At 40.2% G+C, this 18,504-nt stretch overlaps 1 protein-coding gene across 4 annotated transcripts in view; it reads left to right on the top strand.

The window, feature by feature from the left end:
• Positions 1 to 439: 439 nt before the first annotated feature.
• The window catches only part of Ppp4r3b (protein phosphatase 4 regulatory subunit 3B), a 42,731-nt gene continuing 24,666 nt past the window's right edge, over positions 440 to 18,504 (top strand). For all 4 annotated transcript variants that reach the window (XM_027387974.2, XM_027387972.2, XM_027387973.2 and 1 more), the window contains exons 1-4: positions 440 to 965; positions 2,485 to 2,540; positions 9,970 to 10,068; positions 14,386 to 15,009. In XM_027387974.2, the coding sequence (XP_027243775.1) occupies positions 824 to 965; positions 2,485 to 2,540; positions 9,970 to 10,068; positions 14,386 to 15,009 (921 nt within the window). In that variant the 5' untranslated portion in view covers positions 440 to 823. The remainder of the gene's footprint in view (positions 966 to 2,484; positions 2,541 to 9,969; positions 10,069 to 14,385; positions 15,010 to 18,504) is intronic.

The raw sequence follows: 18,504 nt of genomic DNA, 5'->3' as shown, positions 1-18,504 counted from the left end.
GCACGGCGTCTTCCCGAGGCGGCGCCAGCTCGGCCTCTCCAAGGCCGGTGAACCACGAGGCCGCGGCGGGAAGCGGAGCCGCCAACGCCTTTGTGGGACGCCGCAGCCGCCCCCTGCTCACGGCGGCCGCGGGACGCCTCCCAGGCAGATTCCGTAAGGGACTCCGGTGGGCGCTCGGCCTCCTCTGCCTGGCTTTGTTCTCCTCCGAGAGCAGCTCCACAGCTGACAGCCCACCACGTGCCCCGCACCCGCACCCGCACCGCTCCGGCCACCGTCTACGGACGCCGCCTCCCGGAGCAGGGAGGGAAGCTCGCGAGAACTCCCCGCCCAGCTGAGATTCCCGAGCCAGCCGCGCAGTCCTCGCGAGAGCGCCAGGTTCGGCTTCTCCGGAAGTGCGTTCTGAGGTGGAGGTGCTTACGCCTCGGACTCGTCGGCCGCCGTAGCCCCTGCTAGGTCAGCCCGTGCGAACCTGAGGGAAGAGGAAGAGAAAGGCAGGGAGAGTCGGGTTACAAGATGGCGGACCTGTAGTAGTTACCGCGGCGGGCGGCGGCAGCGGGAGAGCGAGCGAGTTCCGGGGAGCAGAGGGGAGAGACGGTGGTTGTACGCAGGGCGGAGGGAGGAGGCGTAGCGGAGAGCACGGGCGGAGGGCTCTCGATGGCTCTCGTCAAACCCCTTCTCGCGGCCAAGCCTCTGGAGCCATGGTAAAGTCGGGCCTCTCCGGAGCCGCCGCCGCCGCCGCCGCTACCGCTACCGGCCGTCGGGGGTGAGGTCCCGGCGAGGCGAGCGAGGAGGCGGCGGCCGCAGCGCCGGGCCAGCAGCCACCATGTCGGACACACGGCGGCGAGTGAAGGTCTACACCCTGAACGAGGACCGGCAGTGGGACGACCGGGGCACCGGGCACGTCTCCTCCACCTACGTGGAGGAGCTGAAGGGGATGTCGCTGCTGGTGCGTGCCGAGTCCGACGGTGAGTGAGCCAGCGAGCGAGCGAGCGAGCCTGCCTCCCGGTGGCTCGCCGCGCTGGGAGAGCGTCCGCGGGCCCGCACAGCCCGAGCGAGCGAGAGAGCGAGCGAGCTTCCCGGCGGCTCGCCGCGCTCCACGATAAAAACAAACCACCGGGCCCCGATCCCCCTCCGCCCGGGAGACGCGGACTCCCGGTTCCTCCGCCTCCGTCCCCATTAAGGATTTTTGACTCCTTCCCCTCCAGTCCCTGCCTGGTTGTTGAGCTTTAGAATGTGAAGGGTTAGAAAGTCGGTAGGAGACCAGAGAGGAGTCTCGCTCGTGATATGTGACACCCCCTCCGCGCTTCAGGTAGTCATGTCGTGCGTGCTGTGTCCAGTAAAAAAGGGGTTAGTGAAACTTTCCTGCCTGAGGGCCTCAGAAAGAAACAGGTTTCAGTGGTCGCAGTCGGCAGGTGCTGAGGAAAACTAAAACGGACTTTTTCTTGGAGTTAGTACAGACTGTTGTTGCCACGATACAAACACGAGCACAAACGTCTTACACTCCCCCCCCCTTTTTTTTTCTGATCTCTCCACACTGCCTTTATAGAGAGTGGGGAAAAGTGGGTTCCACGGTCTCGGCAAGTTAGAAAGCTAAAGCAGACTGTGAGGTTTATTTGTTGATTGCAGAATTCATAGAAAACATCCTAATATTAAAAACTGACAGCCATAGTTAAAACAGCTACTTACTTGTATTCAAGAACTGCTGAGGAAAACTAAAACGGACTTTTTCTTGGAGTTAGTACAAACTGTTGTTGCCACGATACAAACACGAGTACAAACGTCTTACACTCCCCCCCCCTTTTTTATCTGATCCCTCCACACTGCCTTTATAGAGAGTGGGGAAAAATGGGTTCCACGGTCTCGGCAAGTTAGAAAACTAAAGCCGACTGTGAGGTTTATTTGTTGATTGCAGAATTCATAGAAAACATCCTAATATTAAAAACTGACAGCTATAGTTAAAACAGCTACTACTTGTATTCAAGAACTGCCCCGTTGGAGCAACTGATACATGTAGGTGTTAGAGGAATAACAATCTTAGATTTTTTGGGGGGAGGCAGATGTTATACTAATGCAGAGTCCCATTTTAGTAGTCAAAAGCATTTATTTATACGTTATGTGGGTTTGTTGTTCACTGTCATAGGAAAAGGGTAAGTGTAATTTGTATGGTAAGTCTCCCCAAGGAAATGCAGTGAAACAGCTTTTGTTAGTCTTCAAATGGTCAACTAGACTTTAAAAGTTTTATTTTAGTTATCTCATATTCTGAATATTGGTTTCACACAATTTTTTCCCCTCTAAAGACATTTGGAGATAGGTTGATCTATAAGTTAAATATGTAGCCTAGATCTGGAGAGAAAATATGAATTAAAATACATTTTGTAGCATTAGATGTTCAGCTGGTGAGAAGACATGAAACGTGTAAGATGTGTACTATTGAAGGCTTTATAATTTGAGACTTACATCCTTTTTTTCTTTTAATTCTTTCAGGATCTCTACTCTTGGAGTCAAAGATAAATCCAAACACTGCATATCAGAAACAGCAGGCAAGTAGTTATTAAATCTTTAATTTGAAAGACTGCATCTGTCATCCAGAAGTTTGGTAACTAAAGCTAGACACTATGTCTTATGCATTTGCCTTTCAGGTTGGGAGAGTTTCAAACTGAAAAGTAGTTTTTATGTTGGCAGTTTAATATTCTTTTTGAATTGAGCCATTGTTTGTATTAGAAAACAATGTATTCTTTGGTCTTGTTTAAAGTAAGGTCTCTCCTATGTGCTCTGCACTAAACCGATTGTTTTTGAGTCACATTTGAAAGAAAAGGCTTAAAAGGAAATTCAAACTGTTGAGTTACTACCATTAAGAAAAAAAATTGAGTGGTGGTGGTACACACGTTTAATCCTACCACTTGGGAGGCAGAGGCAGGTGTATCTCTGTGAGTTCGAGGTCAGCCTGGTCTACAGAGTGAATTCCAGGACAGTCAGAGCAACACATTAAAAAAAAACGGGGAAAAAATTCAAAGGGATACTTTTAAAGCAAGGAAAGCCTGATTGTGGTGTGAAATTGGATCTTTGACCACGGATAGGGGCTTTTAAAGGGGTTTTTTAAGTAGCATTTAAATTCTGCCTTAAATTGTAAGCATATTTTTTAATATGATCAATTGATACTCTATAAATATACATAATGATAACTATGTAACAAATTTCTGTTAATATTGTCACTTTGGAAAAGGAAATCTGTTTTCATATTTCTAATTAGTTAACATGAAGATGATAGCATTTTTCATTTTTGTGAAATACTATCAAAGTTGAGTAGTGTAGAGAATAATAAAATAACCTCTGTTACAACACCTTCAGATTTACTAATATTAACATACTATATCCTTTTCAGTCTTTTATAATGTTTAACATGACTCAAGGTAAAAAATCACCTTTCTATCTATCCCATTTTGTCCAACCTCTATTTCTTCTGTGGTAACTCTATACTAAAATTGCTGTGTATTTTTTCTGTACATGCTTTTATGCCTGTCCTGCATATGTCTTTTGTGTTTTTAAGCTATTACACTATTGATACCATACTTTTTACATGTATTCTGAAATTTGTATTTTCACACTTTTTTGACAATTTGTGTTATTGTAGATAGCTTTTTGAAATGTATTAAATTCTGATGTATGACATATACCTACTAGAAATTGGATTATTTCCTCTCTGTGTATGTGCTGTTATATAAAGTTGAAATGACAGACTTTGTAAGCAAAAGATAAATTATTTTAGGTTTATAATTATAGCATCAAGTCTACCTTTCTTCAAGGTATATGAAAATTTGGATGCTATAAACACTTCAGAGAAAAGTAAAATTATATCTATTGCAAAGCTTATTAATAGTAAAAATTTTGATGTAAATAACCGCTTTATGCATGCAGTACAATCTTAGTTCCTTGAAATATTTTAGTACTGATAGCTTTTTTTCTCTTAGATAATTTTTATATGTGTCTATCTTTTGGTGAAGGATTCAACTAAAACACTTGTCTTGAACATTTGAATGTTTCCCTGTATCTTAGATATGTTTAAGTACATTTAAATAAATGTGATTTCTAACTCAACCATGCAGACAGTTAACTCTGTGTTTGCATTGAGTTTTGTAAGATGAGTTTTTGCTTGTTTGCTTGCTTGTTTGTGGAAAAATATTAATATTTTGTCATCTTTCTTTGTCCTACCTAAATGAATATAAAATGATAAGAACATTTGCTCGTGTGATTCCTAAGTCAAGCAGTTCCCTACATATTTAGTTAAAAATAACAATTCTTGGCTTGTGTAAGTGATCTTTTAGCTGCTATTACAATTGGAAAGTGTGTGCAGAGGCTTATTAATTATAAAACAGTCCTCTACCATTTACAAAATATACGATGGTTCTTTAAATACTTAAGAATTTTGAAGTATACTTTAATGAATAATGTCACTGTCTAGAAAACTAGTTCCAGACAAGTTGGATTTTTTTTATGCTCTTAAGTATGCAAAGCATTGGAGAAAAATCAAATCAAAGCTTTATAACATCTGAAAATGCTTTTTGTAACCAGTCACATTTAAGTATACAGTTCAGGGCTGCATATCTTCATGGTGTTTTCATACATACACGCCACACATGTCACTCTAAGGTTTATAAGAGAATTCTCTGGTAATGAAAGGAATATGGAAAAGCATTGTGTGAATACAGGAATGAAAAAGTGTGAATGGAGTCACCTGATTTTTCTAGTGGAAGTCATAGAGCCATTTGAGGTTATGTTAAATGTACTTTCTTTGTAATATATGCAGTTTTTTCCTATTTAACCAAAGTCTTGCTCAGTTTGCACTTTTTACCAAGTTACACAAGTTGGAATCGTTTTTATGTTTACTAGAATTATTACATTAACAGCATTTGTCAACATGTGAGGTCTTAAATACATTAGTCTAGAAAGTTGTTTCCAAAGTTAAAACAAATATATCATTCATAGATGGATTTTTAATTTAAAATGTTAGCAAATGGCTTGTTTGTAGAATATTTTACTATATTAAAATAATGTTGCATAAACTCAAATAATTATTTAATATCCACGGTTACAGTCTCAAAATTATCCAACTGCTTAAATGTTTCCTCAGAATACGAATTTCCCTTTCACAAAAGCAAAGAATCAGATTAATGGGCTCACTTAAATGTATTAGAATAGGGGGCTGGAGAGATGGCTCAGACGTTAAGAGCACCGACTGCTCTTCCAAAGGTCCTGAGTTCAATTCCCAGCAACCACATGATGGCTCACAACCATCCGTTATGAGATCTGATGCCCTCTTCTGGTGTGCAGATATACATGGAAACAGAATGATGTATACATAATAAATAAGATAAAAAAATGTATTAGAATAAATACAACAGCAGAAAACTGTCAGTAATTCACAGTACTTCCCTACCATGTCCAATACTGAAAAAGGTGATGGATGGGAAGTTGTATTTTCTTAATACACTTGAGTATTTAAGCGGACACATTAGGAAGAAAAGAAAGTGATTAGCATGAAACAAAGTGATACATTTCAGATTAAGTTACTTAAAATCAATCGTACTGATCTTGACTAAATCAAAAGTTAGGGATATAGCTTAACATTTTACATAGTTGTGTGCTCATGAGTGTAAAAGGTCAGTCCTCATCTTGGGAAACAATATAATAAGATAGCTAATGAAATTGTTTTGCTAGACCTCACAGAAAATGAATGAAAGCATTTCCTGTGGAGGCAGCTGAGGTACAGAAAGGTTATGGATGGGAATGTAAAGCAGGTGTATTACAACAACAGTGTTAAAGGCTGGATGGAATCTGTAAGAACTTCCTTCTTGGTGGTGGTGGTGGTAGTTGCTGAAATCAATAATATTCCTGCTTGAATATCAGGAAGTCTGTTCACAGAAGTTTTTGTTTTATTTGAGAGTTCATTACACCAAACAAAAGTAAGCCATTATAAGTTCTTATTGGAGACCTCAAATGATGAAAGTGATACTCTGTTTAAGGAAACCAGTGTGACAGCAACATATTCCTGCACATACCTTTCAGGAAGTCAGAGTCAAAATGATTTGGGCCTTAGATAACTACATAACCAATTTGAATTTTATTCTTCAGTTGTAGTGATAATTAAAAATGGAATATATAGTATGAAGCATGAAGAGTTTAAAGATTTATCTTTGTTTGCATTTTGTTCTTAAGGTTTATTTATTATGTATGCAGTGTTCTGCCTGCATGTATGCCTGCAGGCCAGAGGAGGGCACCAGATCTCATTACAGATGGTTGTGAGCCACCATATGGGTGCTGGGAATTGAACTCGGGACCTTTGGAAGGGCAACCAGTGCTCTTAACCTCTGAGCCATCTCTCCAGTCCCTTGTTTATTTTTAATCAGGGGTGGGAAGTAGGCAGGGGCATGTGCTCATGACTGTGGGTGATCAGAGGCCAGAACTATTGGATCCATCTCTCTTGCCCTATTTGAGGATTTTAAAAGAAACCTGCCTTTTTCCTGGTTTTCTCAAAAGGAGATTATACTTGTAGTTGATGTCTGGTAAGTCACGTGATTGAGTCCTTTCTCTCAAGAGTGTCCTTCTGAATGAAAAATAACATTTCTGTGAGGTGTTTTGCTCATATTGTCAGTTATTGTTGCCTAGCTACCTAACCCTAACAAAATAAATAAACCCTAACAATATAAATACAAATGAAGATAATGGTCAAACTGACATTTAGACTCCTAGTGTTAGCATTTAGTGGTGTGACAAAATGAAAGCTGTAATACTCTGACAAGTTAAGACTCCACAAAAATTTTTAAGTATTAAAAAATATTTTAGCCAGGTGGTGGCGGCACATGCCTTTAATTCCCCAGTTCTTGGGAGGAAGATGCAAGCAGATCTTTGTGAGTTCAAGGCCAGCGTGGTCAACAGAGTTTGTTCCAGAGCTATACAGAGAAACCCTGTCTCGAATAATAATAATAATAATAAATTTCTACTATCATTTGCAGATTTAATATGCAAATAGTTCTAAAAATAGTGATTGTTAATATTAAATAACCATTCAAATATTAAACATTTTGCTTATTTCATCTTTATATAATCCCTTTGTTTCTTTTGTGTGTGTATTGTGTGAGTAATTGTTGCTTTGAGGCAGGTTTGGCCTAGAACTCATATATAATGACCAGACTCTCCTTGAAGTCACAGAGATCACCTGCTTCTGCCTCCTCAAGTGCTGAGATTAACTTGTAGTATCTTTCTTTCTTTTTTGTTGTTTTTGTTTGTTTGTTTGTTTTGTTTTTGTTTTTCAAGACAGTGTTTTCTCTGTATTACTTTGGAGCCTATCCTGGCACTCACTCTGTAGACCAGGCTGGCCTCAAACTCACAGAGATTTGCCTGCCTGTCGCCCAAGTGCTGGGATTAAAGGTGTGCACCATCAACACCCAGCTGTAATATTTTCTTGTATATAAGATATTAATGACTTAAGTCATATAATTAGTGTTTTGGAGACTACTAATCATGAAGCATTCTATAGATGGGTTGTTAAGATGATTTGGACTGAGGGGAAAATGGGGTCCCTGAGTGGGTGCTCAAATACATTAAGTGGATCTGACTATAGTAGCTCTGATATATAAATAATGCACACAGAATTCTGTATACCTGCATGCCAGAAGAGGGTACCAGATCTCATTATAGATGGTTGTGAGTTCCCAAATGCTGGGATTGCAGGCACAGGCACACTCAGCTTATGTGTATACTAGTAAATTTTTGCCAACTGGACACAAACTAGAGTCACATGGGAAGAAGGAACCTTGATTGAAAACTGGATTCTAGACTTACCTAGGCCTTCTGCATTTTGTGACAGCTGTGTAGCTTGGTCTTCTGGTGGGACTCCTAACAGTGAAATAGGGCCTGTTCTTTTGGGACCCTATTATTTTTTTTTTTTTTTCTGGTATTTCAAGACAGGGTTTCTTTGTAAAAAGCCTTGGCTGCCCTAGAATTTGCTCTGTAGTTGAGGCTGGACTTGAACTGCCTCCCTAGTGCTGGGAGTAAAGGTGGGTTCCACCACCGCCCAGCTGAGATGTTTAGTCTTACTGCAACTTGATAAGCCATGTTTTGCTGATATCCATGGGAGGCCTACCCTTTTCTGAAGAGAAACAGAGGGTGGATTAGGGAGATGGTAGTGGAGGCAGTGGGGGGGGGGGTGAACTGGAAGGAAAGCAAGGAGGGGAAACTACTGTTAGGATGTAAAATAAATAAATTTAAAAGGATTGACTCCATCGGTTGGCTGGTGGGCACATTGTAGGGCATTTTCTTGATTACTGATTGATGCCATTCCATGGCAGATGGTCCTGGGTTGTATAAGAAACTGAGCTGGGTAGTGGTGGTGCATGCCTTTAATCCCAGCTCTCAGGAAGCAGAGGCAGGAGGAGCTATGTTCAGAGGCCAGCGTGGTCTACAGAGTGAGTTCCAGGACAGCTTCCAAAGTTACAGAGAAACCCTGTCTCGAAAAACCAAAACAACAACCAAACAAACAAAAATAAACTGAGCAAACCAATAAGCAGCTTTCCTCCATTGTCTTGTGTCCATTCCTACCTCCAGATTCCTGCCATGCTTTCCTATTTTGGCTTCCCTCAGTGATGAAAATAAACTCTCTTCCAGCTGTTTCAATCATGTAGTTTATCATACTAGCAGAAAAATGACTAGGACAGTGTGGAGATGGGGAGGGGGCAGGGTCAAACCCAGGGCTTCATGCCTGCTAGACACAGTCTATCAACTGATCTACATTCCCAGCCCCAATTACCTTTTATAAATTTAAATTTATGTATTTATTGACATAGGGTCTCGTTGTGTAACTCTGACTAGCCTGGAACTCACTATGAAGATCAGGCTGGCCTCGTTCGTACTCACAGAGATCCACCTGCCTCTGCCCCCTGAGTACTGGGATAAAAGGTATGAGCCACTACCACCTGCTGTTATCTTTTAATTTAGGCTCAGGCATATTCTCAGGAAAAGGACAGAAAACAGCCACACACTGCCAAAATATCACAAGACTGGTCTCTAGCTTGGTTGTTACTATTGTCCCTCTTTGAAACCTCTGAGCCAAGTCTCCACAGTCCACATTGCTCTCAGCACTACACTTTCAATCTCCTACTATGATGGTCTATAAAGCTCTGCTTACAGTGTCAGCTATTTTCTGGTCCAGCTTCATAAAGTCTTCTATAGTCTTTGAAAAAAATATAATCACATGATCAGGTTCTTCACAGCAGTAGTCCATTCCCTGGTACCATTGTCTGTATTTGTTGCTTCTCTGTTTCTGTGGCAAAATACTATGACCAAAGCAACTTAGGAAGGGTTTATTTGGGCTTACAGTTCCAGGGTCCATAAGAGTTCATCACTGTTATAGTGGGGAAGAATGGCAGCAGGCAAGCTGCGAGCTCGGGGTCTAATCTTTAGCCACAAACTTGAAGCAGAGAATAACAAACTAGAAATGGTACAGATGTTAGAACTCTGAAAGCCCACCTCCAATGCCAGAAAGGTTTCCCAAATACCACCAACTGGGCACCAAGTATCCAAATGTCAGAGACTGTGGGGCACACTATACCGCCCAAAGCACCACATTCACACATAAAAATAAACCTCTAGATATAAGCCAAAATAGGGTTAAATCTAAATTTGTCTGAAGGTATTTGCATGTTTTTAATCATTTGACAACCAGTTGAAAAGAAAGGGTAGACATGTAGGTTGTTGATGAATGGAATGGCTGACTTTCCAGAAAGTAAACGGTTAGAATGTCTACAGTCTTGCTCAGAAAGGATTAGCTAGAGCCCACTAACTGTTGTCTTTACCAGAGTTTCTCTTTCATTGAGAGTATAGTATAAAACTTTAAAGACATAGCAGAATGTATTTTTAACTGTCAGTACTCTAGTGTGGTAATGAGAAACCTTTTTTTTTTTTTTTTTTAAACAGGATACATTAATTGTTTGGTCAGAAGCTGAAAATTATGATTTGGCTCTAAGTTTTCAAGAAAAAGCTGGCTGTGATGAGATCTGGGAAAAAATTTGTCAGGTAAGGGTTTGTTTTAATATATCTTTATAAATATGATTATACACATAGTTCATTTTTTCTTTTCACTTCAGGAGCATGTGTTAAATATGGGAAGGTAATAGGCTGACATTTTAATACTCTAGCATGAATTTTTATGTGTGTTTTTCTGGTGCCAATGATCTGACCCAGGTCCTGATTTATACTAAATAAATCCTCTCCTCTACTGCCTTTGATCCCAGCACTAGGAAGACAGAGGAAGGTGGAGCCCTGAGTGCAAGGCCATCATGGTCTACATGGCCTACAAAGCAAGTCCCAAGAAAGCCAAGGGAGGGAAAAAGAAGAAGTGCTTTACATTTGCAACTTTTTTCACTTTAAATTAGGAGCAACAACAGCATTACCATAATTTTTAGATTTTTTTTTTTTTAAAGTGAGCAAGACTGTGACTGTAACTCAATTGGTAGAGTGCTTCCCTAGCATACAAGAGGCCCTGGAATCTAACAAGCTAGTTAAGCCTAACAAGCACCTGTAATCCCAACACAGTCAGGAGGTAAAAGCAAGAGGATTAGAAGTCCAACGTCATCCTCAGCCTCGTATGAAACTGTGTCTCAGAAGGAGGACTGGGGCCTGGGGAATGTGCTAAGTAGTTTAGAGTGCCTATAAAACTCCCTCCAGATAATTCTGCACTCAACTCCACCTAATGCAGCAAGATTAGTCTCTTGTGTATTTACAAGAATATTAGAATATTATTAGAATATAAAATATTAGATGCAGTTAATAAACTAGTTTTAAATGTTATTAACTAAAACTCACTCTCTGTTTAGATCTCAGCTGTTTATTAATGTCCATTTTCTTTTCCCGTGATACCACATTGCACCCTTCATGTCTTCTCAGGCCTTTTTTTTTTTTTTTTAAGCTATTGGTCACCCCTGGAATGATCACAAACTCTTGACCCTTTGGCTTCTACCTTCTAAAGCTGGGAAAATGGGTTTTCATCAGTATGTCTGGCTACAGTTTCTTGAAGTATGTGGCACAAATTAAAAACAGCCAAATAAAAATAGTTAAAGTCAGGTCTATAAAACATTTTTTAAGAAGGATGTGTTGTTATCCATGAAGTAAAAGTAGAAACACACTTAAAGTATAAAACTTTTTTTTTTTTTTTCTTTTTTTGAGACATGGTTTCTCTGTATTGCTTTGGAGCCTGTTCTGGCACTCACTCTGTAGACCAGGCTGGCCTGGAACTCAGAGATCCTCCTGCCTCTGCCTCCCAAGGGCTGGGATTAAAGGCGTGCACTACCACTGCCTGGCTGGAATATTTTTAATGGCACATAAAAGTAACTTTTTTTGTTTTCTGTGTATGTTTTTTTTTTTTTTTCTTTTTCCAACTTTTTTTATTTGAATTAGGAACAGGATTGTTTTACATGACAATCCCATTTCCCTTCTCCCACCCGTCCTCCCCTACCCCCCCCCACTAAAACCTTATCTGTCACATATCTTCTCTGCTTCCCCCTGGATGGTGAGGCCTTCCATAGGTTGTCATCAGAGTCTTACATTTCCTTTGAGGTAGGGCCTAGGCCCACCCCCATGTGTCTTGGCTCAGGGAGTATTCTCTATATGGACTGGGCTCCCAAAGTCCACAAAAAGTAACTTTTAAATGATAAATTTCAAAACTTAAAAAGTTAAAAGCCTTTTTTAGAGTTGCAGTGTTGGCTTATCCATCTTCTACAACATAGATATACACAGTAATATTTTTTTTCAGTAAATAACATTATAATGTATGCCTGAGGCTTCATTTATTTGTCCTAGAAAAAAATTTTAAAGTATTAGTTTATTTACTTGTGTGTTTGTATGTTGTATGGGGATGGAGCATGTGTGGAGGAGCACAACTTGACAGAGTCTGTTCTTTTCTTACACCCTATAGATTCAAGGATCAGACTCCATTCAGCGGGGTCAGCAGCAAGTTCCTTTACTTGCTGAGCTATTTTGCTGACCCTGTCAGCAAAGATTTTTACTAAAATTGTCTTTTACAGTTTCACTCAAATAGTTCTGAAGGTTCACAAGACCACTTTTAGGTACAATATGAGTGAAAAGACTCAAAAGAACTCAACAAAGCTGTTTTACTTCTAGTTAGTTTACAATAATAGCACAACAGATTAAACCAAATGGGACAGTCATACAGGCAGCACTTAGTTCTCCCAGCCTTGGTGTGTGACAGCATATAAGGTATTATCCACCAGAGCAGCTTACCCAAGTATTTGTGTCCAGGGGTTTTACTAGAGATGAGTCACTTAAGGTTGGCAGACCTTAGACTCCAGCTCCTCCAGAGGTCCAGGATGCCTCCTAATCTAAGGAACCTACCATATAGAATACTGTATAGCCCTAGGTCGCCACGTAATCAGTCACCTTTTTAAGATGTAGGATATTACAGGTATATAGGAGTTGCCCCTCAGGAACTGGGCAGTAGTCAAACCTTTTCTTTGGGTAGGTTAATGCCTTGGCCAAAATGCCTGTCCAATAATGTGATCATAATTGGGGACCTGAGGGCTAGTAAGATGGCTCAGAGGATAAGGTGCTTGCCACCTCATAAGATGCTGACAACCTCAGTTTGATTTCCCCAGAACACATGGTAGAAGGAAAAAAAAAATCAGCTTGGACAAGCTGTCCTCTGACCTCCACAGTACTCCCCACAAGGAAAAAGTGAAACAGTTCTTTTTAATGATTTTATGTGTATTGGGTATGTGGTGTCCTGGGAGGCTAGAAGAGGGTGTTGGATCCCTGGAGCCAGACTTACAGATGGTTATGAGACATCATGTGGGAATCAAACCTTCGTCCTCTGGAAGAACAGCCAATGCTCTTAACCACTGAGCCATCTCTCCATCCTGTAAAGCAAATTTTAAATGGTAGTATTTGACTAAGCATGTACATTTGGTATAGTACTTAAAATGACAAAACAGTAGAATCAGTATGAATATGCCAGACATTAGAAGGAGCCAGTATAGGGCAGACATGTTAAAACATGGGAAGTGAGATGTCATCCACAGACATACCACTGCACTGCCCATCCCCACTAATTATAATCATAAATATAAAGGAGCTACACTATTATGTAAAATTGGGGCTTTGTTGGCTTTATACTAATTCCATTACTGTTTCCTCCTTGATTTACTGCAGTTTGTACCTCACAGTAACTGTTCAGAACTGTTCCTGGTGACCCTTCTGATTTTAGTCTCTGGAACCCCCACGTGTTGTAAGAACAGAACTGATTCTTTCATTTTGTCCCCTGATCTCTATGTGTACACTGTGATGGGCACCACAAAATGATTTTTTTCAGCAGAGCTGTTTAACATAGAAATTACAAGACAGGCTTGGTGGTGCATGCCTTTTTAATCCCAGGACTAAGGAGGCAGAGGCAGGTGGATCTCTGAGTTGAAGGTCATCCTGGTCTACAAAGTGAGTTATAGGACAACTAGGGCTATACAGTGAGAACCCATGTTTAAAAAAAAAAAGAAGAAAAAGGAAAAGAAATATTGCTCTGTCAGAAGTGGTAGCATATACCTTAAACCCAGCACTGAGGGGGCAGAGGCAAGTGGATCACTGTGAATTTGAGGTTAGCCTGGTCTACATAGATGTTTCAGGCCAGCTAGAGAGAACCTGTCTCAAGAAAAGGAAGGGAAGGAAGAAGGAAGAAATTAGCCAGTCCCTAACAAATCTAGGTCTTCCTCAGGCTGGTCATTTTCTTTTGGCCTTACATCCTCAGGAAGCTCCAGTGTAATTTCCCAATATATTTGTTTATCAGCATTGCAGAATAATACATAAAAGTAGAATCAACATACCGGTGTTGTATGGTAACATTAAAGAATGATGGTAAATATAACTAAAAAGTAAGAGGCAGTATCCTTTCAGGCATGTGGTAAAATTGCGCCAGTATTATTTCTTGCTCTTAGCTTTTGAGGCACACATCATTAGATTTCCCTTACCACGTAGTCATCTAGTTGTTGTTTCTCCTCTTCACTTCCCGACAGCGAGATTACAAAATAGTGTGCCCACCACCATGTCCTGCATTTGTTGGTTTCTGGGTCTCCAGTTGAGTTGAGGTCTTCAGGCTTATATGGCAAATGCTTAACCAACTGATCACTGCCTGGGTCCAGAGAATGTTATTTCTTAACTGACCTTTAATTCCTGGTTCTACTGCCTCAACCTTTCAAGCACTGAGGTTACAGGTCAGCCACTGTGCTCGGTGCTCACAGTATTTTTACTTACATTCGATGGTCAGTCATTAGTTTCCAGAATGTTAAACTATTTTGTATTTTAAGATAACCAGCTGTACTTGGGTATTTTTAGGTTCAAGGTAAGGACCCATCAGTAGAAGTCACACAGGACCTCATTGATGAATCAGAAGAAGAACGATTTGAAGAAATGCCAGAAACTAGTCATCTAATTGACCTGCCCACATGTGAACTCAGTAAACTTGAAGAGATTGCTGACTTAGTTACCTCAGTTCTTTCCTCACCTATCCGTAGGGAAAAGCTGGCTCTGGCCTTGGAAAATGAAGGCTATATCAAAAAACTACTGCAGCTGTTCCAAGCTTGTGAGGACCTAGAAAACAATGAAGGCTTACACCATCTGTATGAGATTATTAGAGGAATCTTATTCCTAAATAAGGCAACTCTTTTTGAGGTAATGTTTTCTGATGAGTGTATCATGGATGTCGTGGGATGCCTTGAATATGACCCTGCTTTGGCCCAACCAAAAAGGCATAGAGAATTCTTGACCAAAACTGCAAAGTTTAAGGAAGTTATACCAATAACAGACTCGGAACTAAGGCAAAAAATACATCAGACTTACAGGGTACAATACATTCAGGACATCATTTTACCTACACCATCTGTTTTTGAAGAGAATTTCCTTTCTACTCTTACATCTTTTATTTTCTTCAACAAAGTTGAAATAGTCAGCATGTTGCAGGTAAGTAAACTGATTTTCACAATTCTATTTCCAGGTGTTGTGTTCCTAGTAATTTAAGCTGGTGATAAAGATTTACTTCGTTTACTTTAAATGTTCTATTAAACATAGGAAGTGTGACTGTCTTTTTTGAATTAGAAACAAGATTGTTTATATGTCAGTCCCAATTCTCTCTCCCTTCCCTCCTCCTCTACCACCCCCCCAACTATAACCCTACCTATCACATACCCTTTCTGCCCCCCAAGAAGGGTGAGGCCTTCCATGGGGGGGGGGTCACCAGAGTCTTATGTTTCCTTTGGGATAGAGCCTAGACCCACCCCCATGTGTCTTGGCTCAGGGAATTTCCCTCTGTGTGGAATGGGCTCCCAAAGTCCACACCTATGCTAGGGTGGATCTACTACAGGAGGCCCCATAGATTTCCGAGGTCTCCTCACTGACACCCACATTCTTGGGGTCTGGATCAGTCCCATGCTGGTTTCCCAGCTATCAGTCTGGGGACCAAGAGCTCCCAGTTGTTCCTGTCAGCTGTTTCTGTGGGTTTCACCAGCCTGGTCTGGACCCCTTTACTCATCATTTGTCCTTATCTGCAACTGGATTCCAGTTCAGTTCAGTGTTTAGCTGTGAGTGTCTGCATCTACTTCCACCAGCTGCTGGATGAAGGCTATGTCATATGAATTAGTCATCAATCTCATTATCAGGGGAGGGCATTTAAGGTAGTATCTCCTCTGTTGCTTAGATAGTTGGTGTCATCTTTGTAGATCTCCAGACATTTCCCTATTGCCTGATTTCTCTTTAAACCTATAATGTCTCCCTCTATTATGGTATCTCCTTTCTTGTTATAAAGTGCTTTTTTATTACATTTATTTATTGTGTTTGTGTATGTGCATGTGTGCTATACCATGTGAGTGATCATGTTAGAGGACAGCTTGTAGGAGTTGGTTCTATCCTTATACCATGTGGGTCCCAAAGGATTGAACTTAGAACATTAGGCCTAGAGTGGGAACCTTACACACTGAGCCATTGCTCTTTGCTGGGTCTCATGAAACCCAAGCTGGCCTTGAACTCACAGTGTAGCTGAGAATAGCTCTAATTCCTGGGATTACACACATGCATCACCAATCCTGGCCCTATCTAGCAATTTTTTTTTAAAGATTTTATTTATTATGTATGTATACAACATTCTGCTTCCATTCTGCACACCAGAAGAGGGCACCAGATCTCATAACGGATGGTTGTGAGCCACCATGTGGTTGCTGGGATTGAACTCAGGACCTCTGGAAGAACAGTCAGTGCTCTTAACCTCTGAGCCATCTCTCCAGCCCTAGCAAATTTTCATTATTCTTCAGTAAGGACATAAGGAAAGTTAAATACGCATATCAGGTTCTTTTGGGGGGCGGGGGTTCAAGACAGGGTTTCTCTGTGGCTTTGGAGGCTGTCGTAGAACTAGCTATTGTAGACTAGGCTGGTCTCAAACTCACAGAGGTACATTTCAGGATGCTGTTTTACGAACTGACCGAAAATCAGTATCAGGAAATTGGAAATGAGATCATACTCTGGAGTTAATACAAAGGATATCATGTTCTCAAATAGCTTTAAAGTGCTTGTTTGACCTAAGGGTTTCCAAATCCACAATAGTAAATCATAACTTTTTTTACTTATCAGTCCCCAGTACTGTCAAAAATAGTTTTAAAAGGTTGTGCAAACTAATCTATAAATATTTGTAAAATTTTGTGTGTCATTTTACATATATTTTATAATTTTATTTGGGAAATCTATGATATAAAGCAAAGTGTTAAAGATTTTTTTTTTTTTTTTTTTTTTAAATTCTGGATCTCACTAGTAGCTTTAGCTGGCCAGAAGTTCATTCACTATGTAGGCCAGACTGGCCTTGAACTCATAGTGATCCACCTGCCTCTGCCTTCTGAGTGCTGGGATTAAAGGCTTGTGCTACCATACCTAGCCAATGATTCGTGAGATGCATTTTCTAAAATTGTTTGTCTAGGATTTACCACTTAGTTATCTCTTGTGTACCTACAGTGACATTGAAATTGGGTTTCAAAAATGGAGGAGGAGGAAAAATTAAGACTGTGGCCAGTAGCCTTTTTAAAATTGATTTGTATTATTTGTAATTGTACCTGTGTGCACACATGCATGTATGGGTGTGCATGTGTACATGCATGTGAGTGCTGAATGCTTATTTTCTAAAACCCAGTTCCAAAACTTCCATGAAGAAATGTTTGGCTAGTTATGAGATGTTCTCAGATACCATTCTAGCTATGTAGTTTGTACACATTTTAAAGTGAGTTTTAATATGTTGCATGAGTTATATAAGGTAAGTGATATTGTACAATTTGTATCTCATCGAACCAAAATGAAGTAGAACAAAGGTACATATAAATAATAGCCTGTTAGGTTAGTTACCTGAGTTTTTATTTATATATATATATATAGAGAGAGAAAGCACTAGTGTGATTAAGGGCTACTAGTATGTATTATATATAATACCTGTTGTGACCTTCTCTTAGTTCATAATAGGAATATAAGACCTTTATTTTCTTTCTTATTTATTTATTTATTTATTTATTTATTTATTTATTTATTTATTTGTTTTGAGACAGGATTTCTGTGTAGCCTTGGCTGTACTAAGAATTATCTTAATGTGAATTTCCTACATACAAATGAAAACCCATGTGCCCAAGATTGAGAAATATACTTTAAACATGTCCTGTAAATTAAAACATGTCTTTAAAACAGCAGCAAGTAAAGTAAGGTTATTTCCATACAAAGTAGCTATAGGATAAGATCACTTTCAGAATAGGAAGTTTACATTTTTCTTTCCTTTAGAATCAATAGAAGACAGTAATGGCAATGTGACAGTTTAACAAATGTTGCATATATTCCGGTGTCTGCTGGTAGGAGTTGAACTTAGAGTCAACCCAGCATGATCTATGGCCTGCCCTCCAGAGTTTATAGACGATGAGGTTTCGACCCTGAGAAATTCCCAGCTTTTCATTATGGTTTCTAGTTAAATGTGTAAGTGTTTCAGATGGCTTTTTAAAGGGAGATAAGCTGTCTGAAGCTAGTGAGTGGCAGAAATAGAGTTGGGACCCAGGTGACTTGAGTAAATGGCTTTTAAAAGGTTACTCCTAGGACTGGTGAAGAGTGTTCAGTGGGTAAGGGTGTATGCATTGCACTTGCAGAGGACAGTAGCTCTCCCTACATCAGGCATCTCCCAACTACTGATAATTCCAGCTCCAAGGAATCCTACACCTTGAACTACAAAAATAATAAAATCTTAAAAATAAAAAGTTACTCATAAGTTCTTAAGTTGCATAAGAGCTAAACGGAAGCAGGACCTAGTTACAGTCTGGAGAGGACCAAATCATAATGAAATGGGTCTAAGACATGCCAGGACAAAACTCACTAGCTTCAGATAGCCTATTTCCTGAGCTCCAAAATTGTACTGTTGTAAAGCCTGGTCACATTTACGTGATTCTA

Source organism: Cricetulus griseus, assembly GCF_003668045.3.
Source record: "Cricetulus griseus strain 17A/GY chromosome 1 unlocalized genomic scaffold, alternate assembly CriGri-PICRH-1.0 chr1_1, whole genome shotgun sequence".
Taxonomy (NCBI): domain Eukaryota; kingdom Metazoa; phylum Chordata; class Mammalia; order Rodentia; family Cricetidae; genus Cricetulus; species Cricetulus griseus.
This window is presented reverse-complemented; position numbering and strand designations above follow the sequence as displayed.